At 40.8% G+C, this 17,221-nt stretch overlaps 1 protein-coding gene across 1 annotated transcript in view; it reads right to left on the bottom strand.

The window, feature by feature from the left end:
* Positions 1 to 200: 200 nt before the first annotated feature.
* The window catches only part of CHD7 (chromodomain helicase DNA binding protein 7), a 122,267-nt gene continuing 105,246 nt past the window's right edge, over positions 201 to 17,221 (bottom strand). Inside the window, exons 22-38 of the mRNA XM_088540132.1 lie at positions 16,867 to 17,066; positions 16,075 to 16,234; positions 12,984 to 13,073; positions 12,422 to 12,525; positions 10,824 to 10,953; positions 10,445 to 10,517; positions 10,202 to 10,256; positions 9,292 to 9,520; positions 8,917 to 9,125; positions 8,104 to 8,781; positions 7,252 to 7,412; positions 5,404 to 5,631; positions 4,778 to 5,221; positions 4,015 to 4,236; positions 3,455 to 3,595; positions 2,920 to 3,024; positions 201 to 2,113 (exon numbers count right to left, since the gene is read on the bottom strand). Coding sequence (XP_088396258.1) covers positions 1,157 to 2,113; positions 2,920 to 3,024; positions 3,455 to 3,595; positions 4,015 to 4,236; positions 4,778 to 5,221; positions 5,404 to 5,631; positions 7,252 to 7,412; positions 8,104 to 8,781; positions 8,917 to 9,125; positions 9,292 to 9,520; positions 10,202 to 10,256; positions 10,445 to 10,517; positions 10,824 to 10,953; positions 12,422 to 12,525; positions 12,984 to 13,073; positions 16,075 to 16,234; positions 16,867 to 17,066 — 4,186 coding nt within the window. The 3' untranslated portion in view covers positions 201 to 1,156. The remainder of the gene's footprint in view (positions 2,114 to 2,919; positions 3,025 to 3,454; positions 3,596 to 4,014; positions 4,237 to 4,777; positions 5,222 to 5,403; positions 5,632 to 7,251; positions 7,413 to 8,103; positions 8,782 to 8,916; positions 9,126 to 9,291; positions 9,521 to 10,201; positions 10,257 to 10,444; positions 10,518 to 10,823; positions 10,954 to 12,421; positions 12,526 to 12,983; positions 13,074 to 16,074; positions 16,235 to 16,866; positions 17,067 to 17,221) is intronic.

Below are 17,221 nucleotides of genomic sequence, written 5' to 3'. Positions count from 1 at the left end.
GAGAGTGGAAAAACATCAAGGTAAATTCAAGGTTTCTCTTCCTGCCTAGGCCCCTGAAGACAATCAGGTCGGCAAACTATGGCCCCTAATCTATGACAGAATAGAGCAGAAAAAAATGCTGTAAAAAAGCCCCAGTGCAAGTGTAAAAAATGCCAACACCAGTTGTGATGTCCCTAAACACTGCATTCTCTAATTACATCTCTGCATATCATGGGTCACTTTTATTAAAAGCATCATTACTACAGTTGGCAGCAATTTACATCTTATCTTACATGATAGCAGTTTCCAAAGAAAAAAAAAATAAAAAGACATCACAACAAAGAAAAACAATACATTTACAAAGTCATGTCTGTAAACTTCAAGGCTAGTTTAGAGTTGAGGTAATGCTGTTTAGCTTTGTGGCTAAAGTAACAAAGTCCTTTAATTTAAAAAAGGTACCTGATTTTTTTTTATTTGTTTATACCAGTGCATTACAAGATCACGAGACGATTAAACTGTAGCTTTATCCTGCAAGAACCTTCTCCGTGGGTTAATTTCCAAAAGGTACTCTTCACATTCAACAGCTGCCTTATTATTGCTGGGTCTCCAGACAGAGACATTCACACTATCATGAAAGATTGTCAGAGAGAGAGTGTGTGTGTGGGGGTGTGCGCGTGAGAGGGGCCGAGCTCCCGGACAGTCAAAATGAGGCGCGAGTACGATATGTATGGAAAATTTCATCTTGACCTTCACAGCAAAAAAGAAAATAAAAATAAAAAATTAAATATATAACTTCATCCTTCCTTTAAGCAGCACTTCCTTCCATTAGTGCCACTTGATTACAAATTGCTGCTTTCATAATACCAATGGTACCAAAGGAGAAAAAAAAAAAAAAAAAAAAAAGCAGAGCATTATGTCAATTTCCTTAAAAAGACATGATCACCTCTCAAATTTCATCTCTCCTAGGGATAATAAATAATGCACTGCACAATACTTAATGACCAAGATACCTTTTGACACATCTGTATAACATGACTTGAACTTTTTTTTTTTTTTTTTGCTACACTATGTTACAGAACAGCTTATAAAAACTAAGTATGGACATTAACTGTGAGTGTAAACAGTAGGACTACCACTTGTCAAAAGTTTAAAACACTTTAACTGTAACTGGTACTGGTTATTCATCATTTTCATTGTTTTCTATTTCTTCCCCCCCATCAAGTGAGTCTAATTCTTCACCCTGTGCTATTTCATCTTCTAAAACGGAGGAATCTGCAGTTTTATCAAGGCTCTCCTCTGCATCGCTGCCTTCTAGGTTCTCTTCGTCCTTAAAGGCAGTGCCTTCAGTCTTGTCAGTAGCTTTCTCTTCGGTGGAGCCCACTGTGCTCTGAAGTCCTGCTAGTGCTGGGAAACCAGGCAGAGTCAACCCTCCCAGTCCTGGAGGTAGAAACATAGATGGATAAAAGAGGCCAGGAGCCATGGTGGAGAGCAGGAAGGGATTGAAGGCCAGAGGGTTTGTGGGCAATCCAGTGTTGGTGGTGGTGGTAGTGGTGGCAGTGGCGGTAGTCGCCGCAGTAGCAGCACTGACGGATCCATTTGCAGAGTCAGTAGCAGAAACAGGGTCTGTGCTTTTCTCAGAGTCTTTGTTCTCCTCTTCGTTCTCATTCTTCTTCTCTTCAGCTTTTGAAGTGCCATCCTCAGTCTCTCCTGGGGCGGAAGCAGCAGCAGTGGCGTTTCCAGTAGTGGCCGCGAGCGGGTTATTGAGCAGCCCGCTCAGTCCAAACATGTTGGGCAGCCCGGCCATGCCCGGCAGCATCAGAGGCAGCATCGCCGCGGGGCTCTTCGAGTCGCTCCCTGCTGCGGCCGCCGTGGCCAGCCCAGGCGGGAAGCCCATGAGGCCGGCGAGCTGCAGAGACTGCAGGTTCTGCAGGTTCTGGAGGCTCGTGAGGTCCATTCCAGCAAACAGACTGTTCATTAGTAGTGGGTTGATTCCCGAAGTTGATGCTACAGCAGCAGCTGCTGCAGCTGCTTTGGCAATTTCACTTTTTGGCCTTCTTCCTCTTCTGCTCGCTCCTTCCTCCCTCACCACAGGTCCAGTGAGAAGACGGTCAAACATGGACTCTGGAACAAAACCCTGAAACAGAGACATAAAAACAAAGTTTCATCCTCAGTTAGCCTGCATAGCTTTTAGCAGTAACTGGTGACCATGCAGTTCCTGCCTTCAGTTCTCAGCAGCCACTTTTTGGCACAACATGTCAAGACACAGACAGGATTTCATTGTATTCGGGTATTAGCAAAGTGATTTGTGTTTCTAATGTAGCCAGCTAGCTGCTAGGACGAATGACAGCAGAACACAAGAAAAACGAAGGAAAGCAAGGCCACAGATTTAACTTATTTAATCACAGCAGGAAAAGAAAATATGCTGGCACTCTGTCATTTCATTTAGAACATAGTAAAATGTTGCAGTTACAGGAGTTTATGGCTTTGTACTGAACTCTAGTACATCCAGCGGTGTTTATATAAAGTATCTGATAAGCTGTATCCTTTATTTTCACAAAACTAGTGTAAAACAAAAGGCAAAAAGTTAATCTTTTAATGCCATGTGCTGCCAAGATAGTTATGTATATGACAAATATTTTTAGTAGTTGCTTAACATATGAATACTTGCATTTATTAAGACTCCTTACTTATATGAAAAATTTAATGTAGAACAAATGCTGAAAGTTGCTTTAGCGTAGCTGTTTTTTCCAGTGTATTGCAATCTACCCTGCAGCAGCTTTCTATCACCAACTCTTAACTCCTGACCCTACATCGTCCTTCGTTCAATCCTAGCTATGACATAAGTACTTAATAATCAGTGTTTCCAGAGAAACATTTATTCTGTTTCAATTCCCTTGTACCATAACCTGCAGTGGGGCACGGACCAAAAGTTTCACTTACAGACTGTTTAACAATGTCAGTCCAATCTGGAGCAACAGCAAACTCAGGATTTTCTTCCAACCATCTTGGCAAGTCCTTCATTGGAGGGGCCATAGCTCCACCCATCTAATTCAAAAGATCAAAGTATTAATTAAAAAAGAGCTACATTTATGGACATATTTCATCTGTGCAATTTCATCTCTGAAGGATGGCATTAATGGCTTTCAATTCAGCTTGTGGAAAACTACGCAGAGACCTGCAAATTATGCTAGAATTGAAAGGACCATGTTTAAAGCAGTAGTGAAATACTGCAGGTAAGATATATCTGCTATAAGGAAAAATAAGCTATACAGTTTCAAAAAGTAATGAATTATTCACTCAAGTCATTAATATATCAGAAGAGCAGAAGGGGAACTAGGGAAACTGAGTAGTAGAATCTAGTAAGATTAAACACCAGTGCCAAATTACTCAATTTTTGAGCAAGTCTGAAAGAGAAAGCCTGCTTTCCATATGTAAAGAAGTTATGAAACAACTCAACCAAACTAACAGTTTTTACCTTCTTTCCGTTTCGCTTATTTACAACAGGTACCCTTTCTTCTCCCGTCAAGGTGTTTATATCCAGTTTATTAGGGTTTCGACACCTGTGTCGTTTTTGTTTCGGCTTCTGAAATGGGGAGAACAGCACATCTGCACTCTTCTGGAAGGAAGAGAAATGTCACTTCTTGTTAGTTTTGCATTTTCTTGTGAAAAAGCATCAATTACGGAAACTTTTCCGAAAAAAAATTAAGAATGGGCCAACTATACATTACACTCTCAGACGGTCTGAAAATGAAACTTTTTTGCCCCCCATCAGGTCAAAAAAATCCGCACAACTTGACACAAAAACTGTGTAATCGCATTCAAAAGGAAAAACAAAGACAGCCCACACTCTGGTCGGGCAGTTCTTGAGAATTTAGATCACGGTAAGGGTGGCGAAAAGGAAAGTTTCTACCGAAGCCAAGCAGCAGTTACAAAACCCAATGACAATGCGCTGTGTGAAGAAATTGGTTCTGGTGTCTCTCAAGCCTTTTTCCATACTGCGCTACTATAGCTACACTTTTAGAATCACATACTTACTGGTACATAACTTGGCATATCTACAGTGTAAGTAGGATGCAGTTTAAGCCATTCAACTAAATCCTTGTTTTTAGGAGCATCCTCTCCCACCAGCCTGGTCCCATCCTCGAGATTGATTACAGGGATGCGAGTGTCTGGGTCCAGCTGACCAGGAGATGGAATGTTCCTTGCTGGTAGGGCCTCCATATCTTCTTCAAAAGCTTTGGTCACTTCTGCATCCTCCTAAAAAAGATATTAACATTACTATTAATTCTCACTTCAAAGGAACAGCTGCCTGGCAGAAATAGTTTCACAAACAACTAACATTAAATGCTCAAAGACATTCTGTACAGGCAAGAGTTAATGAGGTTAAGAAGTCACACTACATAAAACAATACTGTTATGTTGGGAAGCTTTGTAAATTTAGCATCTTGATATATTAAGAAACATACAACTAAAGAGAGAGTATTCCCAGCTAATGGCCCCAGAGCCTTCCTTTTTATACAAAGATTAATGTTACATATACATTATATGTTTTGTGAGAAAAAGTTTTTTCTTTTTGAAAGTACAAGCTACTTAAAACAAAGGCTCAATTTGCTAGAGTTAAAACTTGATATGGACAACATCTTGCTTGCTTAAAAAATAAAGAAACAAAACACAAAGAAAAAAATGGTTGGGTACAAACTACACATTACCATTAGCCAGAGTAGAACAAAACTTCAAACTCACATTCAGAAAGTACTAGACACAGAACAAATATGAGACAAAAAGGTTGCTGTCTTACTACAGTCAATGATGTCCGTTTGTTGCTCATAAATAACAGATCAAGCCCTTCTACATTTTTCCTCCTTCCTCTCCTCCTCTTCATGGGTGGTTCTCCATCTATTAAAGAGCCATTTAGTAGATGCCTTGTGGGTGTGCGTGACAGACCTGCTTGCAGCAGCTCCATTTGAGTTTTAAAGGCATCAGACACGGGTGTGGAGACATTAGGCAAGATAAACTTTGAAGTAACAGATGAAAAATTTGAGGTAGAACTTGTTGCCTCTCGTGAGGCCTTTGATAAATCTACAACCTTTTCTTGTCCATTTTCTGAGACCACCTGAGACTCACGTAACTGGGCAACCATTTCCATAAGATTTCTCCTCTTGGCAGCTCTCTCAGCCTCTATTTCAATCTTTCTTCGTCTCCTCCTCCTCTGACGTGGAACCGATAAATTGAGTGCATCTTCCTAATGAAAAATGACCATTTAGAGTTATTAACATAGCTATGCTCTCTACACTGATTTTAAAAAGACTAATCGTGTAACTTTGAAAATAAAACCTTAATATTATTTTTTATTTTTCCTATTATGCACAGAAAAGCATGTAGGATAAACTATTTCCTATTAGAATAACAAAGGTCCTTTCTTGCCTTTGATAACTGAGGAGAAGCAGTTATATCTTCACTGCCACTGATGCTGGCTTGGCCAACCATGGAGAGCTCTGCAAAGCTCCTTTTCTGCAGAGGGCTGTCCACAGCTGCTGGAGTACAGCCAGGTATGAGCCCCTGGAAGTCGAACATCTGGCGCCTGTTTACCGGCCACTTCCCCTTCAGCACGGCCTCGCAGATGTTGTCTAAGCGGTTGATCATTACTCGGTCCTGCATAAGAGAACGGTCCGTAATGAACCTTTAGTTTGAGAGGCATGTTTTAAACTCAACATGGCTGTAGCTACACAGTCCAGCTTGCAAAACTTAACACGCACATTCGAAACCAACTATGCTTGAAAGACAGGATAAACCGACTGCCTTTCGAGTTAACACAGAGAGAATTATGGGGAATAAAGCAGCAGCAGAATTTAAAAATAAGCACAGGCTACATGGAGGGAGGATGGCAGAATAAGTTTTCTGCCAGACAGCGTATCAGCTGACAAACTGACTCAATACTGTTTTATATTGCTAAACTAAAGCCGTTAGCAAAATCAACAGTTATGAAGGGAAAATTAAACATCTGCAACGAGTATCTTAAGGCAGTGGTTCTTAAGAACCAAGAGGCTGGATCTGGCAAGTCTGTCCTAGGAAGTGGATCCTCATTAGCGTCACTATTAATAAAGTTCAACATTATGAAACGGGCACCAACCTAGGGACATCTAATGAATGTCAATTTTCATTCCACGCCCATTATCATTTCAGATTCCACTGAAGCGTGCACACTAAAAACTCTAATCATGTTTATTAGTCTACTTAAGAGGAATTTATGAAGAATAAGGATTTTTATGTTTTATTCTTCCATCATAGCTGGAATAAAGTTGATGTTTCTGAAATGTATACCAGCAGCAAAGAAAATGCAGGCTCGTTTTGTTTTTTCTGCTTCAGAATTTAAGCCTGTTCTATGCTAGCCTCCTCAAAGCAGCAGAAACTTCAGAGCTCCACGAAATCCTGCTGGCCAGGGAACGTGGGCATCAGCCAGCTTCCCCACCAGCAGAGCAGCCCAGGAGCCACTCGCAGGGCACAGCAGCTGCCGCAGACCGCCTGCTTTCCCCAGGAATAAGCCTATTAAGGGCAAGGTCCCCCTGCCCACCCTCCCCCCCCGAACCAGATGGCCCTGTTATGGTGATTAGGAAGCTTAAGACTATTACTACTTTATTTCTATCTCTATCCTTACTGCAGAGTAAGGACAGGACTAAATTATGTATGGATTTATTACAAGGTTATGGCTTCATATTTTTTAAACATTTTATATTAGATGATTTTCTGCATTGTTACCAAAATAAAATATAGCTGTATCCTATCTAAAATTGCTCTTTGTGTTTGCAGGACACCTTAATACAATTACATCTGTCAACATTACATAATGGCTTAGATCATGTAGGTCATCAATACTCTTCTGAACAATCTCCCCACCCAAAAACAAAAGATCTTAAAATAAAGACTGTAGACTGCTTTGCAGGTGACACCCATAACCCAAAATCATGAATTTGCTTTTGTCAAAACAGGTATGAGGGGTATGATTCTGCTGACATACAATTATGGGCCCAAGAGAACTAATGCTAGAACTAGTAGTTTTCCTAAATAACCACATTGGCAATACAGCAGTTCCTTTTGTTTCCTCTGCCTCCAAAAATGTTATTCCACAAGTCACTATTAGGAGAAAAAAAAAAAAAAAAAAAGCCCCTTGCACAGTGGAAGTACAGAAGCAGCAAAATAAGGGAAAGCTTTGTACAAGACAACACCTCCCACACTTGCACTGAAGACAACGTATAGCACTGCATCCTAACCAACCTTAGGCCAGAAGGAAAAGGCAAATGTTCTCTCATGAAGCAGCTGAACCACCGAAGGATCCCCGTCCTCCAGGTAGAATCCATCGCGTGTCTCATCCCTCGCAGTACTCATGGAGGCATTGCTCTCTTCATCAAAATTCTTACCCTGAGAAACCGCTCCTGCTGAAGAGCAACCATGACCAGGCATTAACTACAAGACTTCCCAGCCATCCAACATCAACCTGGGCTGACACGCGACAAGCAGCAAGAACAGTTGTTTGCTCACAAATAGATGTTTTTTTCAAGCCTCCAAAAAGGAAGTAAAATTTGATGGTAACAGTTTATGTCTGTTACTGAAAAAATATACAACTCCTGTGCTATAAAATACAGAATAGAGGTGAGGTATGAGTCAAGCTACTGGTATTTCAAGTAAAAATTAAGGACAGCTTTTACCTCAACATTTTATTAAGTCCTTTAGAACAGTAAAAGCAGATTCCTCCAAAAAGACCGATAAATCAAAAAGACAAGTAAATAGGTTAAACAATCAGGCTTCACTAAACATTTGTAGCTCAGGCATTTGTTTAGTTACAGCAGAGGCTCGACCTTCATCTTTGGCACGGAGACCGACTTATCGGCTCAGCAAGCTCCTCTGGATAACACCCACCGAGGGGAATACCCCACAGATGATGAACAATTCTCCTGAAACCTTATCTGGGCACCTGGCATAGGAAAGGGGAGAGGAGCTGCTACATGCAGCCCATCCCAAGCTTCATAATGTCTCCTTGTGTGTGTGCCATTTATCAGCTGGCACAAGTTAAAAACAGCTCAGGGGGGTTCATGCTAAACACACAGAACCACCTGACAAATGTGTTACCTTCGGGTTGGGAGGATTCTTCTGATTTATCATCGTCATCCAGTTTCTCTTCTTCATCCTCCTCTGAACCTTTCTCCGAAATAGATTTTGGATCCACGTCTGTACTCATTTCTATGTCTTTGAGTTCGCATTTAACAGAGCCAGGCTCGACCTCAGCATCACAGTCCTGTTTAGTGTCTTTATCTGCAATAGTCGCCTCTTCTTTGATATCAGATTTTTCTTTGGCTGCTGGATTTTCAGACCCTTCAGCTTTAGACTCTGCTTGTTCTGTAGTCTTTTCTTCTTGCACTGGTGTGGATGGGACAACAGGTGGTGTTTGACTGCAGCCGGCACCCAGAGGGTTCAGAGAAGACACAGCATTTGCACTGCCCGTCCCTCTGTTTTGAGCAAAGTTTTTGTGGGCCTCAAGAAAAGAGAGCTCTGGATCATTCAGAATGTGATAATCTGTCCTACTGACTCCATGTTTAGCAGCACCAATCAGTAAGTCTTTGTCATGTTTACCACACTCCCACCACTCTGGCAGGTCCAAGCTTGGCTGGCAAAGCTTTAGCCTCTCCCCCAGCTGCGGGTGATGGAGAACCTGCTCACGGATCTTCCGTAGCAGCTCGATGCGATAGAGAGTTCTAGAAGCACGTTCTTCTGTGATCGGCTCTATCATGTTCGAAAGATCAGGTGGTTCTGCAACGAGACCAGTTTGCACCGCTTAACGTGGAATAAATGTATGCCCATTCCTAAATTATTCCACCTAGGCATCAAGTTTAACAATTTTCCTGTCTCTCAACAGTCGCGCGGATTCCTACAACAAGGACTTACCATCATCTGGTTTGACCGGCATCCGGCACACCCGTCTGCACATATTCACAAAGCAATTAAAATACTTTTCCAAGCTTTCATCGGACTTCTTATCAAGCCTGGCAAATGCTCTGAATTGATTCCAGTCAAATTGATGTTTTATAGGGTCAAAAATAATGCCAAAAGTAGACACCACACGATAAAAATCAGCTTCCTCTCTTCTTGTCCATCTAGTGGAGAAAACAGGAAGAAAGTGGGGCCATGGAGTAAGCAGGAGCCCAAATACATGTTGGATGCTCCCCCCCAGCCCGTAAGTTTTACTCCTAAAGCAGAAGGAAAGCACTGGTGACACATAACCTCAAGGGAGGTTTGAGGACAGATCTCCAAGACACTCACTTTTGCCGTTTTTCAGTTATTATCGCTTCCCTTTCTGCTTCTAATGCCCTCACTTCTTCCCGAGGCCGACGTCTCCTGCGGTCAGTCTTCATTAGTGCCTCTTGCCTCATCTGTTGCCTTTTATAGCTGCGCTGATAGGCAGTAATGAGGCGACGCAGGCGGGTAGTCAGGGTTGAAGTGTTGGGCCAGTAGAGATGGCCTAACTCGGCGTTGCTTTCACTGTGCTTATCTAGAGAAGAGAGAAGCACTTGGGCACCCCAAAACCATCACTGTGCATTTCAAAGTTTCTATGGCTAAAACTGGATTCCTATTTAATCAGATAACAACATATACTTCATTAATATTGGTGCTTACAAATTAGAAATGGGATAACTACTTTGGTATGAAATAAAAAAGTCCAACTCAAGACTGCAGAAATGCTTTGGAAGTGTTTAGAGATAACTATCTTTCAAGTATTATTAATCAATGTTATGAATGCAAACGTGTTATGAATACTGCACCTACTTAAACTAAATCAGTAGATCTCCAAATATGTTACTGAGAAGATAATTCTGCCTCTAAGGAAACACCTATGCTTATAACTTCCCACTTTATTATTTTCACTTGGCAGATTTCCTGCCATACTGAGAAACATCCCTACAATCACTTCAGGATTATTTCAGCAAAAATATCAATCACTGCATTTTATGAAATATCCAGTCTTCATCATCACAATTTCCCCTGTGTAATCAGAAACCAAGAATGCCATAATGTGGAATTATTCACAGACAGTAAATAATTATTTTAAAAGATGCGAAGCATGAAAAGTTTGGGCAGCAGAAATTTTACTGTGGTATTTTCCAAAAAACATAATCTATTTCCTGATATGGTAAAGTCCCTTCTTTGACTTTCTTTTACACTATAATCTTACTTGGATGGATTTCTATGGATTCTTCTTTGTCCTCTGGAGGTGAGTTTGCAAATTCCTTTGGGAGAAGATATAAATTATTTTAGTTTTCAATTTTGAATGTACTTGGTCAATTCAAATACACAACATCAAACTGTCTTTATAAGATAAGCTCATCCAGTGGCTCCAAGACTTCAGAATCAAACACTAAGATAAACGGGGAGTATCAATTACAGGACATAAATGACAGGAGGTTAAAGTTCTTACATCAATTTCATCCTTGAAAGGAGTTCTGGTTGGCTTATATTCAGGATCTTCATCCTCTCTGTCAAATTCACCCCTATAAAATATTCAAAAGAAAAAATTTCAAGTTATTATTCTTAGAGGGGTCAGATTTTCAGAAAGAGAGAGAGAGAGAGAGAGAAAGAGAGAGAGAGAAAAAAAACAACTATAAATTCTTTCAGTTTGGTGTACCAAATCACACCCTCATATTTCCTGCTTAACTCCATGTAAATAATTCTATGTACTTTTACATCATATAATTGTTCAGATCATCAGGCAAGATGTAAGCAAAATATGATATATGATTGGATGCCAACATATACAATGCTGATAAAATACATTCATTTTTTCATGTCCTCCTTACCCATCACCACCATCTGCTAACATGTCTGTCCCTCTCTGCTCTGCAGCGATGGCCTTCGCGTCAGGCATGCCAACCCGCTCCAGAAAGCACAGCGCTGGATCAGCTCTCATGGAATTGTACTTCTCATAGCCTGCGAGCACAGAGGGAGGAAAAAAAAAATGAAATTTATGACCACCTGCAAGTATAATTGTTCAGGCAGTACAGTTTATATATACACACATATATAAAATACATATAAATAAAATATTTAAGAAATATTTTGTTTATTTAGCCTCTTTTAATAAAATAAAGAATTTGGTACCATGATTTTTACAGGACCAGTTTCTTAAGAAATTGAGGATATCGGGAATTATCCTTTCATTCACTCTATGAAGTTTTTATATTGGTAAATTTTATCAGCGCAAAAACATTTTCACACCAATATCATTAACAAAGAATATTGAAGAAAGTTTTCAAATTAATATCTTGCTTTATACCACAAGTGGTAGACAAACTTCTTTAAGATGCCTTTAGCACTTTCAAAGCAGTTCTCCATGTTCAACACTCCCTGCTGCAAACACGCAGTGCAAAAGGAAACACACACACACACACACGCGTTTTCTATAGCTCCAGTCCTGCTGGAGCCCTCAATGTAGGCTGCAAAAATGCTGTATACATGGGTTATACATAAGGCCAACGAACCTGTCTTATTAGGTTTAGGATGATGCATGTCAGTAAGATGACACTGTTCCCTCTATGGTTTTCAAACTGCTGTTTGCTTTTTTACTGCCCAAGTTGACTAGATGGAAAATGGCAGATCCCAACAGTGCACTGCAGGAAAATGATTTTTAGACTAGAGTTGCCTCAGCTGAGCCCACAAAACGGAGCTGCTGTACATAGGCAGAACAGCACAATTCAATTAGGATTTGTACTACAACACACTGCTCCTAACTGCTGTAGAGCCTCAAGCCAAACTGTAATCATGAAAGGTTTTATAAGCCATCATTCTCCCCTTTAGTCAGACTGGGCTGCTGAGAATACCTCTGCGACCTCCAGAGAATTGGGATTATAATCAGGAATCGCTCACTGTATATATCATGCCAGCTCTGCATCCCCAGCCTTTCAAAGTTAACAAGGCTGCATCCCACTCAAGGGAGCCGGGAGTTCTCAACACTGACATTTGTGAAATATTGCTTGGAACAAAGCCCAGGAGGCACTTGTACAGATTAATAGCAGAGGTTAAGCCCACCGTCCACTTTGACACTGGTTGGCAGAGTTAGCAAGTGAAGCAGCACTGGAAGCAAAGTTTATGGAGATCTATCTTACTATTTGGCTATTACTTAAACAAATATGGTTTTGCTTTATTTGCAGCCAAGAAAGGAATGTTTTCTTCTCAAATGTTCTGCAAACATTTAAAAACAGCATCTGATATTTACGACTCATATTAGGCTTTTAAGCAGGCAAGAAAAAAAAAAAAAAAAGAAAAAAAAAACAGGAGATACAAGCCAAGAGTTCCTTGGAACAATACTTGTTAATATTATGACTGAACAGTCCTACACACAGAAAGCAGAACAGAAAGCACTACGACTGAGTTTTGTTCAGAGTGAGACATCACTTACCATGTTTGAACACTCCAATTAAAAGGGATTTATCCGCCTCCTTATCCCACCAGTCTGCGGGAACTTCGGCATGGAATGGCTCAGGTATCCATATATCTACTTCACTGAAAGACAATGTTATATGCATTTTTAAAGGTATTACTGTACAGAGATGTTCAAAAAGAAGAAGAAAAAATACAAATCCATTTTGTAAATATGTATTTTGAGAAGCTGTAAGAACAATTAAGGCAACAACAACAACAAAAAGTTAAGCTATTTTGGGAGTGGAATATCAATGGTTACCCCAATAATATTCATTTTAGCTCTCTTTTTTAAATTTTGTAATTTGATAAAATAATCCTTCAATTTTAGCAGAACTGAAAATCTTACTCTATTGCTTCCCACCCACCCCTTCTACTCCCAAGAAAATTATCCACCAAGCTTTAAATACTAACAAGGCTGCTTGAGAACGGACATTAACAGAGAAGCTGCAACCTTCTCTAACTGCTGCATTAGTACAGTATGTGTTCTTTACATAAGCCAGCCTCAGAACGCACAAAAATAAACCTGCACTTGTACTAACCTTGAGTCAGCACCCTCTAAGATCTTGTCCGCTTGGTCCCCTATAACTTCTTGCCTTAGATAGTACAGCATGCGGACACGCAGCAGGACCCTGGAGAGGAAGGCAGAGGGGGGAAAAAGTTCTTAACTTCAGGACTGTTTGCCAACAGTGGCTTTTGGCAGCTGCTGCTGTTCATCCATCATCCTGCCAAGGCTGATTAGCCATGCTGTATGGTAGGCTTGAAGCGTGACAGATGGTGGCACATAATCACCTCTGTGTGGTGCTTTCTGCTGGCTTCCAACAGGCCTGCCTGGCAACCGCTTACACTGCGCAGAGAGGCACCGAGCGCAGCCCAGCCCGGCCGCATTTCATTTAGTTCTACCTAGTGCAGCTTGTGAAGTTTAGACACGTACTCTACCACTGCCTCTGAAGTATTGAAGCAAGTTTGTAAACAACTGAGCAGATGGCTTTCAGTAACTGTTCTGCTTCATTATCTCATAAAATTTCCTCAGCTGCTGCCTTAATACCATTTTTGGAAGCACATCAGAAGTTGTAGGAATAAACGAGATATAAAATCTGGTTTTACTACCTTACAATAAACCCTCAATATGGAATGTCAGGTTTTTCAGATTATACAACTTTTTGCTTCCGAGAATGGAAAAAAAAATAATAATCCCTCATTTCCCCTAGGAGATATTAACTATTTTTACTCTTTACAGTTCAAGCTGCTATTTAATTTTACCTGTGCCCCACATAGGTGCTATAAGGAAGCAAAAACTCTTCACTGCCGTGTTTATTTTTCCCCCATACCTGTAATACTACAGCCGTTTCTGAAACCGCTAGCAGCTACTGCGGTCACAGGTTCAGCTGGCAGGGGCGGGAACAGCAGACTCTGCGTTTTCAAGGTGACTAGCAAGGAGGTCATGGTTGCAGGAAACAGTGGCCACCTGGAAACAGCCCCGGCGGCCCATGCTGACCCAATCCAGGGCCCCCCCTGCTGCCTGGCTCCTGAAGCAAAGCCGCTCCCGGCCAAGATGGCGACTGCCCGGCCGGCCCCTCGCTGCCTCCCACCCCATGGCAGCAACTGTCCAACTGCTGCTGCCCCGGCGGGGCCAAGCAGGGAGGCAGGAATCCGCTCGCCCGGGTGCCCGTGGCAAATTCAGGCCGCCACCGGTTACGAGAGCTGCCCGTCGGAGAACTGAGGCAACAGGAGCAACGCCCGGCTCTACACGTGTTACTGAGTAAGCCTCGAAGGAGCATGGATTTGAATGAAGGTCATGTCTGCAATTCAAAACATGTCAGACACGCTGCTTTTTGTATGCGTGATATGTGGGACCAGCAAGGTGTCTCCGCTCCTTGTGTGGCAACATAAATAAACCGCTGAGGGTCTTGATCATCTTAATATTAAGCAATAACAGCTGTTACATGAAGTCAAAGAAGAGCAGGAGAAAATAAAGCATAAGCGCTTTGCACCTTTATGGAGTCCTGTGTATCACAATAGCATTAATTTGTTACACAAGGGCAGGACCTCGGTTCTTATAAAGCCAATTGCTACTGCTGCCTTCTTAGGAAATTTATTCAGACTATTGATTGGCTTCCACCTCTGTTTGATTTTACCTGAGCTAAACATGTTGCTTCTGCAATTCACCTAGCCCTGGTGTATCTGAGAAGTGACTGCAACTGAAAAGATTCTTGCACAGTGATTTATCAATCAGCCTTCCTGATCCTTGTAACTCTTCTACGGTATTATTACAAAAGCAGTATTAAAAAAAAAAAAAAAAAAAAAAAAAAAGTGCTCCACAAAACTGAAACAAGTAATGAGGACACGTTACCTGCGAGAATAAAAGAATGCTACAGGAAGCAATTTAATACTTTAAGCGCAAGTGAAATGTAACAACAGAGCTGAGCAACAGTTCGAAAAAAAATTAAAGAGTTGTTTATTTGGAAGTGCACTTGTTAATATAATTCTGCAAGTATCTGCTTTCATCAGTTGAGAATTATGGCGGGTGGTGTTTTGACATAAGCTGATAGCCTCTGAAACGCCTCTCCTCCTTCACATCACACCCCCTATTGACAGGCCACAGGTACTTTTCAATATCTATAGTTTCTTTCCAATAATGGAATAGTAAGATACAATGCACAGTAAATACAAAACAATGTCCCCCTTCCCATAACACTGCACTACATTTGTATGGTACTTGTATATTAAAGCAAGAGTATAAACCAAAAACACACCAACAACCTCCCCCTTCCCCTGCCCCAAGTGTTTTTCAGGACGAAGTTGAGGTTCAGTGTCTCCAGCAGAGGATAAGCATAAGTAAAACTGAGCTGGAGAGCCATGGCACAGTCGAAGGAAGCTAACACAAAAATAACCAAGACATTACAAAGAGAAAGCAAAAGAATGCAGGAGAGCCCCTTCAGAGGCATCCATTCAGCAACAAAACAATAAACAATAAAATAATAGCCAAAAGAGAATGATCTTTACCACCCAAAAGGCTTACAGCTTAATAATGTAAGTTCAGAAAAGCTGAACCAGCGCCGTGATTTTTGCAAGAGTTTTGTGAGAATTTCTATTTCAAACACCAAGCAAGAAAAGAAGAAATATTCTGTATTCTGAACAGCAAATGAGGGAGGGAGGAGAAGAATGAAGAGGAGGAGAAAGTTAATGTCCACATGGATGAACTATTATAGAAAAATCTGGAAGCCAAGAGCTTAAGTTCAAATATCAAGTAAAGAACTAAGGAGTTTAGCCAGAGAGAACCCCACAGATGTGTAAGTTACAGATCATTTATGTTTAAGGATATCCAACTGTCAAAAGAAAGACTTGATATAAGGGTATGTTCTTTCCTCTATATGGTAAAAAGAATTGTACCTGATCCCATTCAAATTTTGTAAACAAAACAAATTTTCTTAACTGTGTTTTTAAAGCTGATCACTCGTAAAGAGCTTGCAGAAATATACAGACATCTGTTGAGACGACTCTTCCCAAATTAAAGTCAATACAATATTTACTTCCCACTAAACAGCCCTGCATTCTACCAAACATATCCAAATGAAGTAATGGATATTTTGAAAACAGACAGTAAAAAGTGAAATATTTATTAATACTTACTTATTACAATGGTGTTTGAGATGTTTCTTATAGCTGTCTTCCTGAAACAGCACATCTGGATTACAGGTCGTCAACCAGTCAGCATCTTGCAGCACTGGCTGTGAACTCTGGGCTTTTACTTTCTTGCCTTTTCTCCCTCGGGGCACTGGTGCAGACAGACCTACAGAATCCCCCAATATTTCTTACAATCTGAATAGCAGAGCTCTCGCTCCAAAGTGCATTACAAACATACATTAAAGTTAAGTATCACTGCTAAATTATTTCCTGGGTGAGCAATGCAATAACCAAGAAATAAAGAGCAACAACATAGGAAATTGCAAACAACAAAATCAACTGAAACTCCCATGCAAATTTAGGTGTGAAGATTTCACAAATCCAGAGAGCTAGCCATAAATCATAAACTATAATATATATATTATTTATATATATATTTATATATAATTATATAAACATTTCTTATAAAAACTCTCATGAATCTGAAACGTCGTAAAGGAAACCTGCTTTAGGACTTAGTGCTATTTCAAAAGATTACCTCCAGCAGAAGGTGCAACCTAAAAACATGGTAGAATATTTGTGCAAAACTGACTTTAGGGGAAGAGCACTGCACCATACAAGATGTCTGAGGGAGACTTTCCCTTTAAGTACTGACCCAGTCAAAGCCCACCTTACTCATAAAATCTGACAAGATTCTACAACCTGTCAGAATGGCTATAGTTTAAAATAAATACAGAGCATGACTGAAGTAATTCTTTCTTATTTACTAGCATCATTATTTGATTGTGGTAGACATACCGGAATGATTAACCAGAGCTCGAGTTTGCCCATCTGCAGTCGGAGCGATCAGATCCCAGATGAAACTTTTGATATTTTCATCCCCTTTGTAATGATTAAGACAATATACCAAGATAGTCCGGCAGATGGTTTCCACATCTTGTTCTGTTAGCTGACGTTTATAGCGCCCATGTGAGAGGATGTCAGTCCACCGACCCCAGCTACAAGAAAGATGTGTTCAATATAAAAGCCAGGGCACTGGAATTTTCGTTTGTGACTTTCATTTTAACCCTTGGTGCCAGGCAGGTCGGGACCTCCTACATTAGCAGTGATGCGTTTTGCACTTGCAAGTTATGTCATGGAATCCAGTTTCTGG

The sequence above is a fragment of the Tinamus guttatus genome, unplaced genomic scaffold (assembly GCF_059628265.1).
Source record: "Tinamus guttatus ecotype Peru unplaced genomic scaffold, ASM5962826v1 Tinamus_guttatus_pri_ptg000056l, whole genome shotgun sequence".
NCBI classification, from domain to species: Eukaryota; Metazoa; Chordata; class Aves; order Tinamiformes; family Tinamidae; genus Tinamus; species Tinamus guttatus.
Note: the sequence above shows the minus strand (reverse complement) of the source record. Positions and strands in the feature narration are given on the sequence as shown.